Source organism: Betta splendens, chromosome 4 (genome assembly GCF_900634795.4).
Source record: "Betta splendens chromosome 4, fBetSpl5.4, whole genome shotgun sequence".
Lineage (NCBI taxonomy): Eukaryota > Metazoa > Chordata > Actinopteri > Anabantiformes > Osphronemidae > Betta > Betta splendens.
In genome coordinates, this window is record NC_040884.2 from 23,131,960 (window position 1) to 23,152,291 (window position 20,332).

Below are 20,332 nucleotides of genomic sequence, written 5' to 3' on the forward strand. Positions count from 1 at the left end.
GCTGCCCGGGACGAGCTGGAGCTCCGTGCTGTGGCTCTGCTGCGCAGACCTGCGTCTCATTAGCAGCAGGTGTTTCTGTGCAGTCTGTTTAGGAAGCTTCCAGCTCAGTAAACACAGTGGAACAACATGGACTCACTTCTCATGCTTCTCCACGTTCAGCTGATCTCTGCCAGGAAACTTCAATCCAGACTGATTATCGACTGAACGACGTGTGGCTTCTGTGGCGGCGCGGCCGCAGAGGGAGCGGTCTTCATCCACATGCTTTTCTTTTGTTTTCAGATTGTACGGCCAACATCTGAATCGCTGTCGTCGACTGAATTTCCTGGCTTCTCTCATCTTTCCCTCTTCTTTCTCCTGTCTCTCTTCCTCCTGCGTTGTATTTTCTTCTACACCCTATGTCTCGTTTTGTGCTGATTTAATTCTTCTGTCTCTCCTATTTCGCATTTTCCCTCGTTCTGTTCGTTTCCAGCTGTTTGCTGTTTATGAGTTTCAGTCTTGTGCGGTTTTACGTGGAGCCGTTACTAAACTCAGCTGACGATATTAAACGAGACTGAACAGATGTAAAACACCTAACGTGACTAATGAGCTCCTTCCTTCCTTCCTTCGTTCCGTCCTTTCTCTTCTTCCTCTCCTTCCTTTTACAGCTCCTTTGCTTTTACTTGAACTTGTCATACGTTACGTTCAGTCGGACTCGAGGAGCAGAAAGCTGAGACCCTCCATTCGACGTGATTCCCAGTGAAAGGAGGCCTTTGTTCCTCTCTCACCATTACATTCCATAATGGTAAAGGCCAACATTAAAACGCCCTAATGACATTCCTGTGTGTACTGAGCCTTCAGACCTCGCTCGGCCGAGCGGCAGCAGCAGCGGAGAGAAAGCAACGCTGAAAAACTCCTCAAAGCCTTTGTCTGAACTTGCCGAAATGTAAATGCTTGTCAGGAAGTATTAGCCTGGAGCGTCTCGCTAAGAGCACAACAGCAGACTCCACTGGAGTGAGGCGACACGCGTCATTTTTAAAACATCCGCGTGGCCGTAAACAGCTGATTCTGTCCTGACCTGACGTACGCGTGTTAGCAACACGCCACAGACTAAGAGAGTGTGAATCGAAGCATCTTTGAGTGGGATCCTACAACCCACGCTCCTGGTTCTGGGACCGACCGTCACCTCCAGCTCTTAAACAGGCACCAGTGAAAGGTTCCGGTCAGAGGTCAAGTGCAGCCATGTACAGTGTCCCGTCAGTGTAGATCAACACTCCATAAGTGCTCCACTTGTGCAGAGAACAATTGTGGGATTTTCACGGGCTGTGGGACGGATGAGGTGTGGGCTGAATGGCTCGTATTCACCGCTGCCTTGTGCACAGTGTGACTCTGAACACTCACACACAGCGTGGGCGAACCGGGCGACCTCAGGGTCGGTTCACTGGAAGTGTAGCTGCTCCACAGCCTCAGGCAGAGCCCCAGGAACACACACGCACGCACGCACACAAAAATAAAGTGTGTTTTTACATCTAGGTGGGGTCTCACCATTGACATAATGCCTCCTCGAGCCCCTTACCCTAACACTAACCATCACAACTAAAGGCAGACGTCCAACCTGCTCTAACCTGAACCAAAACTCAACTCTAACCTCAGCCCTAAAATCACATCTTCACCATCAAAAAAGCCTTCAAACTTGTCAAGGTGGCCTCACCTTGATAGGAAAAACATGTTTTACTGGTCCCCACGTTGAGGGAAAAACAACACACACACACTCTCCTATAGAAACGTGCTGGTGTCTCCTCCATAATGAGCCGAATGCTCATCTCGGAGCATGAACACTGTGACTGCTGCTCAGTGGGAACCGTCGTGGTCCAGATGAACGTTTCAGACCATGTCTCACATTTTGCGCCTCCTCCGTCACACGCGTCTCTTTAATGGCTTTAGTTGAACTGTAAGCGCAGACGTTTGCAGCCTCTTCTGATCTGCTGAGGCGCCGTCAGAGCTGAGGCTGCAGTTTGTGGAGCTGTGCTTTGGCTTTGAACCTAAAACACTCATTCATTTCTCTGAAACACTCACAGACACACACACACACACACACACACACACACACACACACACACACACACACACACACACACACACACACACACACACACACACCCCTGCTGTGACTCTGATGGCTGGTTATGCCTCAGATCTGAGCCTTTAGCTGCCGCTTGATGATACGTGATGTGATCTGACACAGCTGAGACCCTGCAGGCTCCTCGTTGCTCTGCAGCTCTCATCTGGAGGCCTGCTCCCCTCTCTCCATCACCTGGATTCAGTGCTTGGCTACTGTTCAGTTTCCAGCTCAGCTGAACAGATGTGCAGTGTAAAAACTGTTGAGCTTTAATTGTCAGTGATTTTACTGTAGTTCCAGCATTTTGTTCTTTATGCTGATGAGTATTTGATAATAGTGTGAGTGCTTTGCTGCATCAGGCCTGTCAGCGGTACCATGACATGGTCTCACAGGATAACAACTGTAGCGTGATCAGTAATCAGCTGCTAAAGCTTACAGATTCCGTTTACACACTTTAGATGTGATGCATCAGTGTGAACATGTTAAACCTGGATCAGAACCGACCAACACCTCATTAAGGCTCGGTGAACTCTGTGACACATTGTGTTTCCAGCTCGACTCAGCTCAGTCACTAAATTGAAAAATAATTTTGACTTGTGTGCTTCAATCTGGCTTTCTGCCGTTGCTTAGCAACAGCAGCAGGTTGACGAGCAGCAGGAGTCGGGACACAGACAGCTCATTTCCAGCGCTCAGCTGTTACAGCGAGAACTAAAAGTGTGTGAGCAGGTGGAGATGCACACAGTGAAGGGTTCGCATGGAGACCAGTGGCCATGAGCAGAACCAGGTCAGGAACCATGAGTCCAAACCAGTCACTGCTGCTGGGTTATCACAGCTGATACAGAAGAGCGAAGGCCGCGTAAGAACGATGAACCCCCCTCAGAGTAAATAACCCCCCTGTTGTTGTGAGGACCACATTTAAGCCGCCACATGATCCCTGCAGGGAAGCGTCAGTGCTAGAACCACGACCAGAGGAGGCTGCTGCACCACTGCAATGCATTCTGGGTATAGTGATCGTCTGTCCACCACCTGGAAGGTCCGTTACTGAGCTCCAGCGAGGCTTCAAAGGAGTCCTCGCTCCTCCTAGGGCCGATCCCTGTGTGTGTGTGTGTGCGTGCGTGTGTGCGTGCGTGCGTGCCTGTGTGTGTGCATGCTTGCGTGCGTGCGTGCGTGCGTGCCTGCGTGCGTGTGTGATCCAGCTCTTATGTGAGCAGAATGACGAGCCGTTCTTTCTGAATCAGACTTTTGGACTTTGACGGTGGATTTGTGCCAACGCTCTGCTGTTAGCTTCATTTTTTAGGCAGCTCATTTCTGCTGCTTTTCATTCTGGCAGGACAGTTTGATCTTCCCTCTGCTTTTCCAGACTGTGACCGTGGGACCTTGCTTACGACTGTCTCATTCTCCATCAAATGGAATTCATTTCTACTAATGTGGCTTTTTTAAACGAAGGCCCTCAAACAGACTGAGGACGTGGGCGCTGTGACCCGTGGGCCGGGTTCCGCTCCATCAGCCTCCGGAGGCTGAAGCTGCGCTGGGATCAGGGGTCAGGGGTCAGGTGGTCCTGCCAGAGGCCAACGACCTCCGTCAGTGAGACGGCGGAAGTGAACGGACTGAGCTGCTTCCACACAGGGTCCAGTTCATGGATGTTGACGTTAGCAGTATTTAGGAGATTCACATTGATTTTATGATTCCAGCCCTGAAACGGCTGCAGAACTCTGTTAAACAGACAGTAAACAGTGAGACGTGAGGAGGGTTAATAATCACAGGTGCTCATTCATGAACTGGCTTTTGTAAGGAGAAGCAGTTTAATATTCCGCTCATCAACTCTGCTCATACTGTAGGTGGCACGAAGGGAAGTTGGGTGAATGCTGATGCTGCTGTTCTCCAGCAAAATGGAAATTAGAGAAGGGTCGTAAAAATGTAGTCAGAGGAATCCCAGAGACGAGCCGGGACCGATCCGACTATAAATACACATGAGTCCAGACTCAACGGAAATGAGTCATGTTCCAGAGTCACAGCGACACAGTTTCCAGAACCAGCTCGGACTCTGAGCTGCAGGAGGCCGCGGCTCGGCTCTGCGATGCACCTTTCTACATGACGGTGGCACGGCCAGAATACTGATGGAGCTGATGGAGGCAGCAGCACAGGGGACACAGCTGTTTATCTGAGGCAGGACGGAGCTGAATGAGGGGAAGGTGTGTCAGTGAAGGACCTGCGGCTCGCTTGTTTTCATGTCAAACCTCCAACGAGCTCATGTCACAGAAATGAAGTTTCAGGAGTTCGGTGCTACAGTGTGAGCAGCGTATGGGCCTGAGTCGGATCCGGATGCAGAGCATCGCTTCTCTGCTGATCGGGTCCGTCCTCTGGGACCCGAGTTATTTCAGTCTGGGTCAAGGCGCTGACGTCACGTTACTGACTCCTTTGGCCAAATGAAGAGGAAGACGTCACACTCTAAACACAGCTTTGGATCAGAGTGGGTCTGCACTCTGTGAGGCGAAGCCGACTCCACGGCCTGACGGTCTCCTTCCTCCTCGGCTCCGCTGAAGAGAGAAGCTGAAGCCGGTTGATAGGTGGAGAATGGAGGGATGAGCCTGCAGGAAGGAACCAGCACACAGCAGACGGGCCTGAGCCTCCGAGGATGAGGACGCCTCGGACACATCATGTTTGGGCTGGAGACAGCACAAGACCTGAACCAGAGCCAGAGCCAGAACCAGACCTGACCCAGACCTGAACCAGAACCAGACCTGAACCATACGTGAACCTGAACCAGAACTAGACCTGAACCAGCACCAGACCTGAACCAGAACCAGACCTGAACCAGCACCAGACCTGAACCAGAACTAGACCTGAACCAGCACCAGACCTGAACCAGAACTAGACCTGAACCATACGTGAACCTGGACCTGAACCAGACCTGAACCTGCTCTGCTTGTGCCTGACTGACCAAAGCAAAGCTGCCTGTTCCGTGTCCTGGTCAACAGATAGAATGGTATCACATCACACACACAACACACACAGTCCACTCACCAGCCTCTGCAGGATCCTCTTGCTCTTGTCATCGGTGCAGTAGTCGGACATGATGCTACGATGGACCAGAACCAGACCGTTCAGGAACAACCAGGAGCCGAACCAGAGCAGAGCAAACACCAGCGTCCCCCGACGGGACCAGCGCCGGGGGCCCAGGCACCGGAGCAAACGGGCCCCGCGACCGCGACCCGCCCCGCCTGGGCCCGGTCCCACAGGGAGCATCGGGTCAGAGAACGGACACCTCTCAGCAGAAGTCCAGTGAGTCCAGTGGGTAAGAACGGTCCAACAGCAGCCAGAAGCTACATGATGTCATTGGTGTCAGGGAAAACTTATTGTTTTGGTCCAAAGGGACTTGAGATAAATGAGAACCAGAAAAGTCCAGATGGTTTGGGTTTAAAGCAGAGTTAGAGGAACAGTACAGCCTGGATCCGTTCACCTAGAGCAGAACATTCCCGTCAAAGATCTGGAACTGAAGTTTGTTCATGCTGCGATTGTCTTTTCAAATGTATTTTGTCACAGCGAGTCAACAAATGTTGAGCAACAGGAAATAACTGGCGGCCACTGTGGATGTGTGAGTGTGTGCATCCAGAATCACACACATGCAGACAAACCCGGCTGATCCGCATGGTCCGGCCCGGCATCCGCAGCGTCCAGAACCGTCCGGCCTCTGACAAACGCAGCGACCTCGATGCTCCACTTCAGCTTTTATCAACTTTGTAGAAGCTTTAAATAAATCCTCAGCATCAACGTTGTCAGAACGCACACTAACCACAGTTTCCTCCAGACTTCATGACGACGGCTGTCGCCTGCTTCCTCTGATGTTGTCGCTCTGCACTAATTATCGTTCCCTCTGAGCGTCACTGGGGCTTCTAACGGTGGGATCGAAGCTCAGGCGCTAACGGAGTCCTGTCACTTCTGGGGTTTGATCCGTTTCCAGCGGATTTAAAGAGGCGCCCAGAGCCTCTGCTCTTCACAGGGCGCTGCTGTGGCCGAGGCGCGTCTCACCAAACATCCAAACTATGAAGAGACGAAAACAGACTCAACGAATCCACCAGAAGACGGCGGCTTAAATGTCCTCGAGCTGTAGTTGGTGGGAACGAGGGATGAGAGGCGGCAGCTGCTGCAGCTGCTCCCAGGAGACCATCACACATTTGCATGAGCTCATGGGCTGAAGGGGTCCAGTTCTGCTCTGGGGAACCACTGTCATCAGCTCAGTCACCGTGCAGCTGTAAATCTCCAGGATCCTCGCAGGCAACAGGTGCCAGGCTCCACACAGGCTCCCTCACCAGGAGCCGGTCGGAGCAGCTCCAGTCTGAAGTTATGCACCTGGAGCCAAATCCCGCAATTACCTCCTCAACGTCAGACGTGTGGAGGAGTCAGCGCGTCCTCCAGCAGCAGCCTGTTCCCACCAGACTGGGCTCAGGAGCGCTGTGTAGTCCCACCTCATGACCAGCAAACCCACCGTGGAGGACGTCCACCAGGTCGCCACTTCACCAGCGCCTCGTCCGCTCTGGTCCCAGCTGTCGATCAAACCAGGACTAACTTTTCAAGGCTGGAAGACGGGTTCCACCGTGGAACCGTGGACACGGAGCAGGCGTCTTCTCTCCCCGTGGGACTAAAAGTCAGACGCAGCGGCTGAAACGCGCGGCAGCTGTGATCCGATCGAACATCAGCAGCGTGACTTCGGCTCCACCAACGGCTCCGATGCGTCCGCTGACTCCAGAGCAGCGGTCCAGCAGGTAAAGATGCTGCCGCTCCGGCTGGAGCCACGCTCTGTTGATCCGCACGCTGCTGCTGCTGCTGCTGCTCTGACGCTCAGGGAGAGAGAGGCTGTGAGTGAGGCTCGCTCAGCCCACTCCTCTTCTTTCCTCCCTGTAGTTGCTCCACTCCTCTTCCTTCCTCCCCCCTGACTTTTTCCTCAGGGAGCAGTGAAGCAGCTCCTCCCCCCTCCCCCCTCTCTTCACCCTTCTTTATTTTTCATGCTACTGTACCCCCCCCCCCCCCCCCCCCCCACCCCAGCCCCCCGTTACCACGGCAGCAGTCCCCACAGCCAGTTCCACTGAGCCTCGCCAAATTAAAAGCACTCACCCTATTTATCTCTCTTCCCCTTTCTTCCTCCCCCTCTCCCCCTCCCGCTCTCCCCCCACTCCACCCATAAAAACAGCTCTGAGGCCCGAGGCATGTCGGTAATTGCCATTTTTGTAAAAATGCCAGTAAACTTGTGCCAACACAAAGAAAGCGCAGCCGCTGTGTCTGGAGTTTATTTTTAAAATGCACTGAAGCTGTTCATTGATGTGGTTGATCCAATAACTGAGGGGTAGATGAACCCATGAAGAGCCATGAAGACCGCTGATGGGTGATGAGCTCAGTGTCTACTGCACAGGATCACTTGGTTGCTTCAGCAGCAGTTTACAGACAGAGCTGGTGTCTGTAGCATAACAAACCTTTAGGAACAGAGTAACGTCAGCTGTAATGACTGGTCCTTCATGAGTCAAACAGCTGATTTATGAGGCTGCAACAAACCAAAGGACAAGTTAGACAGAACAGAACCTTTGTACCTTTCTTGTACCTTTTCTGAAATTAGAAGACGTTAACGTCACAGTGAGCTTTTGATGCCATTTAAACATGAATGAACCTCAGCTTCTCTGAATATTCAGATTTTTTTTTGCCACAGTCTCTAATCGCCAATTAAAATGAGCTGGTCGATCACAGAGCTGCCTGTTTCAGCCAAACGCTGATCAAAGCCTCCTCGTTAGAGCGTTTGAGGCTGACTTGACCGAAGAGACGCTCAGTGTGTGGTCAGAGCTGCGTCACAGCGCCCCCTAGTGGCTGTTTGTGACGGGTACAAGAAATCTGGATCAGAAGAGAAACTGGAAAAAAGGAAACTTCAACAGATGAAAGACAAGACATTAAGGTCGAAACGAGAAAGAACACATGAAGGGACGAGGGTTAGGGTTAAAGTGTACAGGTGAGGCTCTGTATTTATGTGTGTTGTGGATTTGCTACTACTCAACCACTAGAGGTCACAGCGAGTCCAGGTGGACTTTTTTTCAGTCAGCTGTCGAACCATGGCAATATTATCTGAACCTTCAACCAGGTTAATGTTTCTAATGAAAATGCTGCTTTAAAGCATAACTGTAATGACCGGTTTCCACAGTGAGGCCCAGACTCTGTCGCCGTCTGGAGTAATGCATGACTCTGCTGAATGTGCCAGACACGCACGCAGAAGAGCTGCAGAGCATCAGCTCTGCACATAATCCACAACACAAACAGAAGTGCTGTCAAATCAGTTCTGCCCCGCGGGCCGGGCCAGCGCAGATTAACCGCTGCTTGTCTCTATTCAAAACGTCCCAACACAAAGGTGAAGCACTCCAGTGTTTTACTGCAGTGACAGACACACAACCAGCTCCACAGTAGAGTTTATTCCAGCCTCCCTTCAAGTACAGTCATCAGACGATTAGTACTACACAGTAATTAATAAAGTACTATTTACTGCAGTTATTATTCCACCCAGTGTTTAGTGTAAACGTCATGTTTTCACATAGTCTCTTTGAACTGACAGGTTCTCAGCAGCATTATGTCAAGGCAGAACACAAAGTTCACAAATACACTCGCTCTGGTTTTTCTATTGCATCAGATGTCAAATGTGCCTGATCGGAAATGAACTCAGAAGCTTATTCATAATTTGTAATCGACTAAATTCATCCCAGAGTTTGTCTCAGAGCTCTTGTTGACACCTCGTCGTGGTTTTGCTTGGTCTCTTACTCGTTGATCTCGTCCTCTTCGTCATCAAAGTTCTCCTCGCCGTCGTTGGCCGTGGCCTCCTGGTACTGCTGGTACTCGGACACCAGGTCGTTCATGTTGCTCTCGGCCTCGGTGAACTCCATCTCGTCCATGCCTTCGCCCGTGAACCAGTGCAGGAAGGCCTTTCTGCGGAACATGGCCGAGAACTGCTCAGAGATCCGCTTGAACAGCTCCTGGATGGCCGTGCTGTTGCCGATGAAGGTGGCGGCCATTTTGAGGCCGCGCGGAGCGATGTCGCACACGGCCACCTTCACGTTGTTGGGGATCCACTCCACGAAGTAGCTGCTGTTCTTGTTCTGGACGTTCAGCATCTGCTCGTCCACCTCCTTCATGGACATCGGCCCGCGGAAGACGGTGGCGACGGTCAGGTAGCGCCCGTGGCGCGGGTCGCAGGCCGCCATCATGTTCCTAGCGTCGAACATCTGCTGGGTGAGTTCTGGAACGGTGAGCGCTCGGTACTGCTGGCTGCCCCTCGCCGTCAGAGGAGCGAATCCTGGCATGAAGAAGTGGAGCCTGGGGAAGGGCACCATGTTGACGGCTAGCTTGCGGAGGTCGGCGTTGAGCTGCCCAGGGAAGCGCAGCGACGTGGTGACGCCGCTCATGGTGGCCGACACCAGGTGGTTCAGGTCTCCGTACGTGGGCGTGGTGAGCTTCAGGGTGCGGAAGCAGATGTCGTACAGGGCTTCGTTGTCGATGCAGTAGGTCTCGTCTGTGTTTTCGACCAGCTGGTGGACCGACAGGGTGGCGTTGTACGGTTCTACAACGGTGTCCGACACCTGACGGGTCAGAAAGGGCAGCAGGAGAACCAGCACAACACGATATGAGCTGATGCTGCTTCTTCTGTGTTAACACAAGCAGAGCAGGAAGAGAAGACATGCTGATACCTTGGGCGAGGGCATGACACTGAAAGTGTTCATGATCCGGTCGGGGTACTCCTCCCGGATCTTACTGATGAGCAGTGTGCCCATGCCTGAGCCGGTGCCGCCTCCCAGAGAGTGAGTCAGCTGGAAACCCTGCAGGTATAGATAGTAGGCAAGAAAGCATTAATACACTAAAACTGGGATTGTTTATAGGACTTAAAAAGGATATACATCATTTAACATAGTTATTTTAAGACAAATGGTTTTAAAATGTAATAAAAGCAGCCAGAAAACCACAGGGGGTAAAGCATCTGGGGTGGGACTGGTGGCCCAGGCTGCCCACCTACAGCTCCGCCCCTGGAAGGAACTGCTACAGGCTAATACACAATCAGAGCTTAAGCAGAGAGTTTTTTAAAAGCAGCTGCACTGAGCCCATCAACGGACTGGAGGCTGTGGGTCCAACTCAGCGTCTCTGACTGTGATACGCTAAGCTGTCCTGGTCCTCACCTGCAGACAGTCGCAGTGCTCACACTCCTTCCTCACCACGTCCAGCACTGAGTCCATGAGCTCGGCTCCCTCCGTGTAGTGGCCTTTGGCCCAGTTGTTCCCTGCACCTGTCTGACCTGCAGACAATCAGTCAGACATGCACTGTAAAGTGATCACCACAACAGATGGGAGCGAACACACACTCTGGAGCTGCTGGGTTTCATTTCATGCGTGTAAAGGATCTACAGCCTGCTCAGACCAAACGAGTCGAGCACTGCTCCGACTCTTAAAGCTGATCCTGACTTCCCGCCTATTTTGGTCTCTGATAACGTCTCTGTGCGCTGACCAGCGAGCATTTAGCAGCTAAAGAGTAAGAAAATGTGATGTTATACGTCCAGAGCCCGTGATCGACAAACCCTCCTCCATGTGAGTCACTGTTGACTCAACATGATGAGTGGAATCCACGCAGTTGTAGCATTCATGCCTCAGACTGAGGAGCCTGGTGACCGTTACCAAAGATGAAGTTGTCTGGTCTGAAGAGTTGTCCGAAGGCTCCAGAGCGAACGCTGTCCATGGTTCCTGGTTCCAGGTCCACCAGCACCGCACGGGGGACGTATTTATGCGCTGCACAAACCAAACCCAAGCTGTTTGACTGAATGCTTTATTCTTTGGATCTAATGGTTTGATCTGAACATGGACAGAGGTGGTTGTACTCACAGGAGGCCTCGTTGTAGTACACGTTGACCCGGTCCAGCTGTAGAGCTGAGTCGCCCACGTAGTTTCCTGCAGCGTCGATCCCGTGCTCATCGCTGATCACTTCCCAGAACTGAATCACAGCAGAAGGAGAAGGCAATGGGTCAGGAGAAGCCAGCTCAGCATTAAACTGTGGCTGCAGTTGTTTCTCACACGTCTCCTCAGTTTGACTCTAGAGCTGCAGGAGGGACGCACTCACCATTATACACAGCTTTATATCCCAGCAGCCTCTGCTCTTACAGTTAGCTGTCATTGTTTCTCATGTTCCACTTTCCATTTGTGTGTGTGTGTGTGTGTGTGTGTGTGTGTGTTAGCTGAGATTCCTGGAATACTCTGACAGCGGCTCAGAGCATTCATGTCGCTCCCACTCATGCAGCCTAGTGGGCTCTGGATCCACAGCCTTATAAGGTTCTGGTACTGGTGGAACCAGTTTAAACCATCACACAAAGATATATACAAATTAATCCAAAACCAGTCTCTCACAAACATTTGGTGTCTTCTTTAATAAGTTGTAATAAGATTACTGTGTAACTATAATAACATGATCCATTTTATCCGTGGAAAAGTTGTATGGGATCAAACCGAGTCAGTACCTTGGTTCCGATCTGGTTTCCGCACTGTCCGGCCTGAATGTGGACGATCTCCCTCATCTTTCCTCTCTGACGCCCAAAGTTCTGCCTTGTGTCAGTTCGTGCAGCTGTTGTGGAACGAGAACACGCATCGGGTTCATCCCGTTCTTTTCTTATGCGCGTTCACGCGACCACGCCCCGGGGGGTGCGCCCGAGTCCGTGTCATGGTCCGGATCGCCTGCCGGGGCCTTACGTTTTAATAAATATACGAAAGAGAAACGTGAAGTGAAACACGGATAAGTTTTACCGTCGAATGCAAGTATTGGTGGTGAAAGTTCATTTCAAACTGCTGCATAAGTTTATAACAGGTGTTTGCTGCCCCCTGCAGGCAGGACGACGCACTGCACCTCATCTGGCTTCAGCCGTGTGAGGTTTCTAGGTTGTCGGTTTGATTCTGTGACAAACAGCTGCTAACTGCTAGTAACAGAAAGGGTTAAAAAGGACCAGCTGAGCTACGGTATAATCCTTCCATCTGTCCTCTGTGACGGACCGTCAGGCTGGAAACACATTCACACACAGTCTATTTATTGGATTAGATTTAGAGACACTTTATATTTAGAGACACAATATTTATGGCCCCAAATCAATTCATATAAATACAGAAGTAAGTGAAATCAAGGCTAAAACATCAAATGCTTTCAACATGTAAAACAAGGCAAGTGTCCGAACAAAGGAAGTGAACTGGGAGGAACAGAATCGGCCGTCTGGACTAACAGTCATCGTCCCCGGTGAACGGCAGCAGCGATGAGGACGTGTAGAGCAGCAGCTGGCCCGCCATTCGGGTCAGCGAGGTGAAGCAGCGCAGCACCGACCTGGAGGAACAGAACCGTCAGCGCCAGGGATCACGCACTATCACTACTGTCATTGTTTAGCCGTAACCACATCACTGGTTCTGTAACACTGGAAGTGGGACACGGCAGCTGCTGAGCAGAACCGATGCCAAAGGACTCAGACATGGACTCACTTGAAGACGTGTTTCATCCTGGTGCACCTCAGGTCGTAGGAGACCGTGTACATCTCGTACAGAGTGGCCTTGATGGCACAGCAGCACAGGAAGTGTTTAGGGTCCAGCTTGTAGAGGTCAAAGGTCAGCCTAGCAACCCCGTTCCTCTTGGGCTGACGGAAGCTAGGGCAGATCTGAAGAGGAAAACGCAGAAACAGCCTGTGGTTCCGTGTGAACATGCTGCCACCTGGTGGACGAACTTGTCACAGCGGGTTTCCCCTTGGTTCTGGTTTTAACTCTCACCTTGTTCTTCGTCCACATCTCTCCCTCTTCCAGCACCATCAGCGACGTGTTGCTGGGCAAAGACTGGAAGAACTCCTCCGAGTCCACCACGGTTCCGTCCTCCTCCAGAACCAGGGTCAGGAACTGGCAGGACAACATCAAAACCCTGGCGGCCTACGACCCAAAGGAACCAAGCCATCACTGAGCAGAACCTCCCCTACAGTGTTAGTGGGTGGTTCGGGGCGTCACCTGCTCCAGCAGCTCCTCCAGAGACGACGCCACCAGACCCCTGCGGCGCCTCCGGCTGTGGTTGCAGACCCTGAAGCAGCGCTGAGCTGAGGGCAGGATGTGTCGGGACAGGGTGGTCTGGACCGAGGACACGGACCTGGCAGGTGAACACAACACGATCAGCCTCTGCTGGTCCCAACCAAGGCACGCGCCAAGCACTTTAAACACACACCATATATATGTATTGAGCATCATCACAGAGCGCACAGGTTCGGTACGTTCAGAACCACGGGTCGATCTCACTTACTTCACCAGAGTCTCTGGCAGCAGCGTCTTGGCGTATTTCACTCCGGACTGGATGGAGAGCGGCGCCATGGAGACGTTCAGCGAGTCAGTAGATCAGGTGGAACCACCGACGATGACGCACATCAGCACCTGTGAACGGACGAAGCGCCGCTGCACCTGATTTATCAACAATGACGGGCTGTGATTGGTCCCTGCGCGGCGCTCACAGCCAATAGGAGGCGACTTCTCAAAAGACGGAAGAGTTTAACCTGAAAACTACAACTGGGACTAATCCGCGGGAGAAAGTAATAAGAGGAATAACAAACGTTATATAACTTCATGGATTGATGTCAGTAAATTAACAACAAATTAGTTCATTGGTACCAAGTTACGTCGCTGTCCCAATGTGTGTCAAGTGCTATAAGAACTTTACGGTAGAAAAAACATAAAGGTATTTACAGTACATATAAGAACATTTACATAAAGGTAAAAGTAGTATCTGTAAATTATACTTCAAGTATAAGAAAATGAGAGAAAACTTTTGAGGTATTTGAGTGTCTGACATACTAACCTGTGCCTGTGCTTTTATTTACAAACACTTTGCACCGAAGTGTTGCACAAATTGCCTCATTCTTCATTGTCTGATGTTTTTAGGTCAGCTCTGCTCCAGGGCTGAAGAAACTAATCTTTGAACTGACTGTGGTCCAGATATTTAATGAGCTTAGGGAAGAAGCCGTCTGGTATTCTTTTGTTTCAAAACCAATAAGCCTGAAGCTTATGGGGAGAATTTTATTAAGGTGAGCAAATTATAATCAAGTCTTTATTTGAGACACACTGTTTCCTTCTTTTTCACACACAGGCCCTATATTGTTGTAGATTATTACTGATCAGTGTCAGGTGTTCAGAGACCGAAAAACTCAGTAATTAGGTAAAAGTATTTAATGGAAATACTCTATTACATTAATGTTACACTTACATATCACATACATAGTGACAAAGGTTTAACCATAAATGACACATCATCATTTTATTTAGGTTTCAAACCTGCAAATAGTAAATCACGATATTTAAGAACACTTTTCTGTGGAATTAAAATAATGTTAAATGGGAGTAATGCACTAAAGTAAGTAGTATTGTGGTACAGCATGTTATAAAACCGAGTAACAGGAGGAACTGTATGGCTGCTGCTGTTTCCGTCGGACTCTCATACAGGGGCGGACCAAACAAACTCCCGCCTCCAGACAAAACCAAAGAGAGGAAACACAGGATGAAGTTCCGAGCTAAAATAATCGACTTCGCTTGTCTCTCACACTTTAGCCGTAAGATGCTTTAACATCTAAGAACTAGTTGCTAGTTATTAACTTCTACTACATCTGTTCTGTGTGAATTGACGTCGCTCAGGTAGCTAACAGGCTGCCTCTGTGGCTGCTAACGTTGCTCTCCCTCGTCCTCGCCAGGAGTCATCACCACCATCTCGAAGCTGACCAAGACGTGCGTACTGCGACTCACCCCAGACAACCTGTTCTTCGTGCTGTGCGGTAAAGTGGCCAACGGAGGCGTCAGCATGTGGTGCGAGCTGTCTCAGGCAAGAGCGACGCCGCAGCCTGAATATGTGCACATCTACGTCTGCCCCCTGTGGCTCACTTCATTAGCCAATGACAATGCCAATGATGTTTTATGGATCATTTGATGTGTAAATACAGGAGTGATTTCCTCTCTGCACTGTCCAGTGGCTCAGTGACACGATATCTTTTTCTTTTTTTAGGTAAAGTGACTCGTTTTACCTCAGGCTCAGTTTGTCGATGTTCTTCTGCACAGGCCAACTTCTTTGACGAGTACCAGATGGAGGGTGTGTCCTCTGAGGACAATGAGATTTGTCTGGAAGTGACTCCAGACAACCTTTCCAGAGCCTTGAAAACAGTCCAGAACGCCAAGTCTGTTAAAGTCAAACTGACCAAGAAGCACTGTCCCTGTCTCACCATCGCTGCCGAGCTGGTGAGGCTGAAACGACTTCAGCTGTTTAACTTATTTTTGTGCCACCTGTCACAAAATCATATACACATACATCAATTGATGTGTTGTCTCAGTTAGAACCAACTGTCCTAAACGTGTTACAGCAGGCTTAACTGTTGCATAGCTTAAAGTAAACCACATCCTGCCTCTGCTCTGTCCAGCCTACTCTGTCCAGCATCAGTCGAGTCGTCACTCACGATGTCCCTGTTGACGTCATCCCCCGGAGACTGTGGCATGAATTCAAAGAGCCGAGCATGCCAGACTTTGATGTGAGTGATGCTGCTGTGAAACACAATGCTGCACTTTACAGTTTGAGGCTTTGAACTGAAATGACAGGATAACATTAATGAAATGTAGTGAATGTCTGCTGTTTCAGGTCAGCATCTACCTGCCTCCTCTGAAGACCATGAAGAACGTTGTTGACAGGATGAAGAATCTCTCAAACTTCCTGGTAACGATAGAGAGGCCTTGATTAAAGCTAAGCTTACATGATACGAAAAGATCTCCTTATTTTCTCCAGATAAAGCAAATTCATTATTTGAATTTAATTTTCTGTGTGTTTATTAGGTAATCGAGGCCAACCTGAATGGAGAGATGAATCTGAAGATTGAGACAGATCTGGTTTCTGTCTCCACTCACTTCAAAGACCTGGGGAACCCTCCGTGGGGTATTTTATTATCTTTCTTTGGGCTGCAGCTTCATACCAGCAAAAGAACAGACAAAGCTGCAGCTTTCTGTTGAGTTGTTTGTTTCAGACGGCTTTTTACTTTCTTCACTGCAGGTGATGACGCTTCCCAGCTGGGCAGGCCGTCTCAGAGCAGGGACCCAGAGGACATGGCCGAGGCCAGGGTGGATATTAGGAAGCTGCAGCAGTTCCTCATGGGGCAGCAGGTGAACCCCAGCAAGGCCATGTGTAGTAAGTCATCGTAGAGCTGGTGTCCAGCCCAAAGACGCGTGCACAGCAACAAGGTTCTTTGACCTGCTATTTGGTCCCTCACTGTGTGATCCTGTGTCCGCTTGTCCCACCAGATATCATCCATCAGACAGTCATCCACCTGATTCTGCTGCATGAAGACATGTCACTGCAGTACTTTATTCCAGCTGTGGCCTAGAGACTCTGCAGGTCTCTCTAGCCAGAGAGTTTGCAGTAGTGAAACACAGACTCTTTTATATCTTCCTCTATGTACGAGACTAACCCACAAATGTGTAAGTTTGTTCCATGAGGCCAAGCTTGGTTCCAGTCTTCTGTGAATTACTGGTAAAAGACCTCTGCAAAGAAGGAAGGTAACAAAGAAGTGATGTCTTGAATTGTAAAGTATTTATTTTGTATTATAGGTTTATAATAAAACAATTCAAAAAAGGTTCAAAACTAAGAAAAAAACTACAGTTTTGCTGCTTTGTCTAGAAACAGCACAACTGAATCTTCGGTTCCTTTTTTTTTTTTTTCTCCGATCCTTCATCCGAATAAGGAAAATACCTGCAACCCCTACAAAGTTTATATTGACCATAACTGGATGTTAATTAATTGCGAAAAAGAAAAAGTCGTGTTTAATTAAGAACAATGAGAGTTTGCTACTTGGGTCAATTTTCATCTGACGATGAAATGGATTGAGTAATCATTTGATGTTTTAAATGTTGGAGTAATTTTATAAAGTTCAATATTCAAAAATCTTTATTAATCCCAGAGGGAAATTGCTTTGCACAGTTAGGATAGTTTGCACATTGTTTAGAAAGATTGAAAATAGCAAAAAGTGCATGCGTGTGTGTGCGCGCTAGTTCTCCAACTCTGCTCATGCACCACCTTGGTGCAGAAGTTGTTATAAGTTGAAACAGAAGATGTGTGTCAACAAAGTGAAAGTACAGAGCCAGTCCCTATTTCAAACGTCAGTGGAACAAAACAGTACCTGAGCAAAGGTGATGTTGATGATCAGAGATCAGCAGCACAGCCTTCTCACGCTGCTCCATGTTTTCCATCCAACGCTCCAGAAGGTCCCAGCAGAGCAGCTCGCTGTCCTGAAGCTTCTTTGACGGCCTGGATGAAAGCAGACTCTCACTGGACTTCAGCCACAGTGAGCTGGTGTCTGACGTCACACACAAGTCATCAGTTAATGTGCTGCTGACCAACCTCATCCAGGGCAACCTGCTTCCCTCGGCTCTGGTCTGGATCACTTCCCGACCCGCAGCGGCCCATCAGATCCCCCCTACGTGTGGACAGGGTCACAGAAGTACGAGGCTTCACCGACGCCCAGAAGGACGAGTACTTCAGGAGGAGATCCAGCCACGAGGATCTGTCGGCGAATGTCGAACCCTTTACATCTGACTGAGCTGGACCTGAGTAGAAACTACAACCTGCCAGATTGTGGAGTGAAGCTACTTTGTGCTGGACTGTAGAATCCACATTGTAAACTGGAATGTCTAAGGTCAGTGTGGAGCCCTGTGACCTCAGTCTAGGTCTGTGCATGTGGAATATTGGCCTCAGTGGGTGAATGTGTAGGTTCTTTGAACCTGTAACGTATGTTGGACATTATGGATACACTGATAATCAAACCAGCAAAAATACATGTAATATATTTATGTTTTATTTAGATCGGAGTCCTGCAGCTTGTCAGAGACCAGCTGTGGTTCTCTGGGCTCAGCACTGAGGTCCAACCCATCCCATCTGACAGAACTGGACCTGAGTGACAGCCAGCTGCAGGATTCAGCAGTGGAGCAGTTGTGTGGTTTTCTGGAGAGTCCAGACTGTCGACTGGAGACTCTGAGGTTGGACCCAGTTATTAAGTTCTCTTCTGAATAGGAGGATGTGAAGCTGATATTAACTGATCATTGTTTGTGGTGAAGTCTATATTCTCCTTTAGTGGTTTAGTTCTTAAACTACAAATATATAAGCCAGAGACATGTTTTACAGTTTCACTATTTTTACATCTTACTGTTTTTAACTTTATGTTCAGGTGTTTTTTTTAACTCCGTAATGTCTGACTGATGGGATCATATGTCATTAATACAGATTAAGTGAATGCAGCTTGTCAGAGTCCAGCTGTGGTTCTCTGGTCTCAGCTTTGATGTCCAACCCTACCCATCTGACGGAACTAGACTTGAGTGACAACCTGCAGGATTCAGGATAACAGCAGCTGTGTGGTTTCCTGGAGAGTCCAGCCTGTCAACTGGAGGCTCTGAGGTTGGCTTCATGCTTCAGCTTTCTGTTGATCACGTTTTTCAGCGTTTTACCAGGTTAGGCCAGAAGAAGTCCTGGCATGTTCTTGTCATTATTATAGTTGTTTCTGCATGATCTTGTTTATGTGAGAACAGGTGGGACAAACAGACTGTTAATCCTGCTTCTATTCATTAATGTCCTGTATTTTCTGTCTTCTCCCAACAGTTGACGATTCTGAGGGTTTGCACGGCGTCAGTGCAGTCATCAGTGAATCTCTTCCTCCCACTCAGTCCCTGCAGTGTTCAGGCTGAGCTTCAGGTGGTAGAGAGGGCATCCGTTAACCACAGGTGCAGGTAGAAAGCAGCTGCTCAGAACATAAATGTTATGTTAACCTTTTTCACATTAAAACACTTATACTACGGATGTAGTGTCTGTTAAACGGTCAGAAACAGCCCCCATGATGCTGTGTGCACTATTTGAGGTGTTTGAGTCTGCATCACTGATCTGAGATCAGCTTAACAAGTGCTGGGCTGAAATCCATTTGCAGATGTCATCAATATTCAGTTTTACGCTCGGCAAACATTTAACATTTATATTTAAGGTTTAACATTTACATTTAGGTATAATATTTAGATTTATATTTAAATTTTAGATTTACATTTATTCTTGATATTTTGACTTTTACACATTTAGCTAAATATAGGAAAACTAGTTTTGCATGCTCCTTTTACATTTGATATAGATGTCATGTGGCTGGAGTGTGCCAGCAGTTCCTGCAAGACAAACACATTGATGCTATGGACTGGTTTACCGTTCCCCAACTGTATCCAGTTGAGCACATCTGGGAAATCATGTCTCGCTCCATCCACCAACACCACGTTGCACCACAAACTGTCCAGGGGTTGGCAGATGCTTTAGTCCAGGTCCGGGAGGAGATCCGTCAGGGGACCATCTGCCACCTCATCAGTAGCACGCCCAGGCGTTGTAGGAAGGTCATACAGGCAAGTGGACGCTACACGCTACTGAGCCTCATTTGGACTTGTTTTAAGGACAGGACATCAAAGTTGGATCAGCCTGTAGTGTGTTTTTCCACTTCCAATATTGAGTGTGACTCCAAATACAGACCTCCAAGGGTTAATAAATTTGATTTCCATTGATACTTTTTGTGTGATTCTGTGTGATGTTATCAGCACATTCAACTATGAAAACAATAGCGTATTTAATGAGAATAATTTATTTATTCAGATGTAAGATTCTGGTTAGATGTTAGATGTTACAGTATTTTAGTGTTCCACTTATTTTTTAGCAGAGTAATCATGTGTGAATTAATAGTTAAATGATTAAGTAAATGCCAGTTTTCCTGAAACATCTCTTGGTGAGACCTGAGGAAGTAGGAGCCTTCCCTGGTTTAGACTTTCGTAGGATGTTTGTGTGTGCTGCTCCTCAATCTGGGTTCACTGAGGTTGAAAAGCCGAGTGTCAGATCCTGCCTCACCACAAATACTGAGTTCTGGTTCCACTACGCAGATGTTTCAAGTCCCAAGATTCCTCACTCACATTTGATGCATTCACTTTGTACCATTTTTAATAATCAAATGTATATTTTAATATTTCTTATCTTAACTACTGGTTGAATTTTACACACCTTCACTGACTGTGGAAAACATTAAGCCTATACAGTAAATAAAGACTAAGCATATTTATTCATTTTCTTAATACCTCATTATGTGTCTATGTGCACAGCCACCTTATAGTTTCACTTCCAGGTCTCTGGATTTGA

The 20,332-nt window shown here is 48.7% G+C and overlaps 4 protein-coding genes across 7 annotated transcripts in view; 1 reads left to right on the forward strand and 3 right to left on the reverse strand.

The window, feature by feature from the left end:
* dipk1c (divergent protein kinase domain 1C) overlaps positions 1-7,036 on the reverse strand; it is a 13,397-nt gene extending 6,361 nt beyond the window's left edge. Inside the window, exon 1 of one of the 2 annotated variants that reach the window (XM_029148535.3) lies at positions 5,120-7,036. In XM_029148535.3, the coding sequence (XP_029004368.1) occupies positions 5,120-5,341 (222 nt within the window). In that variant the 5' untranslated portion in view covers positions 5,342-7,036. The remainder of the gene's footprint in view (positions 1-5,119) is intronic. The other variant, XM_055508558.1, reaches the window with a different exon arrangement.
* Positions 7,037-8,526: 1,490 nt separating this feature from the next.
* On the reverse strand, positions 8,527-11,855 carry tubb6 (tubulin, beta 6 class V). The gene is made up of 6 exons (XM_029148269.3): positions 11,616-11,855; positions 10,987-11,095; positions 10,783-10,893; positions 10,291-10,406; positions 9,808-9,936; positions 8,527-9,699 (listed from the first exon to the last, which is right to left on the reverse strand). The coding sequence occupies exons 1-6, from the start codon at positions 11,670-11,672 to the stop codon at positions 8,881-8,883; spliced, it is 1,341 nt and encodes a 446-aa protein (XP_029004102.1). The 5' UTR covers positions 11,673-11,855; the 3' UTR covers positions 8,527-8,880.
* Positions 11,856-12,203: 348 nt separating this feature from the next.
* cidea (cell death inducing DFFA like effector a) lies at positions 12,204-13,571 on the reverse strand. Of its 2 annotated transcripts, none has more exons than XM_029148273.3 (5): positions 13,412-13,552; positions 13,126-13,322; positions 12,898-13,050; positions 12,616-12,788; positions 12,204-12,463 (listed from the first exon to the last, which is right to left on the reverse strand). In XM_029148273.3, coding segments are annotated over exons 1-5 (627 nt in total). In that variant the 5' UTR covers positions 13,413-13,552; the 3' UTR covers positions 12,204-12,360. The 2 variants fall into 2 exon arrangements, with proteins under 2 accessions (XP_029004106.1, XP_029004105.1); XM_029148272.3 differs by having other exon boundaries at positions 12,205-12,463; positions 13,126-13,261; positions 13,412-13,571.
* Positions 13,572-13,708: 137 nt separating this feature from the next.
* On the forward strand, positions 13,709-19,710 carry hus1 (HUS1 checkpoint clamp component). 2 transcript variants are annotated; one of them, XR_008694536.1, is made up of 11 exons: positions 14,556-14,708; positions 14,847-14,974; positions 15,208-15,384; positions 15,564-15,671; positions 15,779-15,853; positions 15,970-16,069; positions 16,184-16,318; positions 16,432-17,822; positions 17,989-18,162; positions 18,407-18,577; positions 18,779-19,710. XR_008694536.1 is itself a non-coding variant. In XM_029148271.3 (10 exons), exons 2-10 carry the CDS (start codon positions 14,167-14,169, stop codon positions 16,512-16,514), a joined length of 933 nt encoding a protein of 310 aa, XP_029004104.1. In that variant the 5' UTR covers positions 13,709-13,840; positions 14,044-14,166; the 3' UTR covers positions 16,515-16,526. The 2 variants fall into 2 exon arrangements, 1 of the variants encoding a protein (XP_029004104.1); XM_029148271.3 differs by lacking the exons at positions 17,989-18,162; positions 18,407-18,577; positions 18,779-19,710 and adding exons at positions 13,709-13,840; positions 14,044-14,186 and having other exon boundaries at positions 14,602-14,708; positions 16,432-16,526.
* Positions 19,711-20,332: the final 622 nt, after the last annotated feature.

Bases quoted from the DNA above. Each gene is read 5' to 3' on its own strand.
- tubb6 (XM_029148269.3), bottom strand. From the start codon at position 11,672: ATGAGGGAGATCGTCCACATTCAGGCCGGACAGTGCGGAAACCAGATC. The intron at 9,937-10,290 runs GTGAGGACCAGG...CTATACCTGCAG, and splicing joins AGCACTGCGACTGTCTGCAG to GGTTTCCAGCTGACTCACTC. The intron at 9,700-9,807 runs GTATCAGCATGT...CTGACCCGTCAG, and splicing joins GTGTCATGCCCTCGCCCAAG to GTGTCGGACACCGTTGTAGA.
- cidea (XM_029148272.3), bottom strand. From the start codon at position 13,479: ATGGCGCCGCTCTCCATCCAGTCCGGAGTGAAATACGCCAAGACGCTG. The intron at 13,262-13,411 runs GTAAGTGAGATC...TTCACCTGCCAG, and splicing joins CTGCCAGAGACTCTGGTGAA to GTCCGTGTCCTCGGTCCAGA. The intron at 12,789-12,897 runs GTGAGAGTTAAA...TTTCCTCTTCAG, and splicing joins AGATGTGGACGAAGAACAAG to ATCTGCCCTAGCTTCCGTCA.
- hus1 (XM_029148271.3), top strand. From the start codon at position 14,167: ATGGGGAGAATTTTATTAAG. The intron at 15,385-15,563 runs GTGAGGCTGAAA...TGCTCTGTCCAG, and splicing joins TCACCATCGCTGCCGAGCTG to CCTACTCTGTCCAGCATCAG. The intron at 16,319-16,431 runs GTAAGTCATCGT...TTGTCCCACCAG, and splicing joins CCCCAGCAAGGCCATGTGTA to ATATCATCCATCAGACAGTC.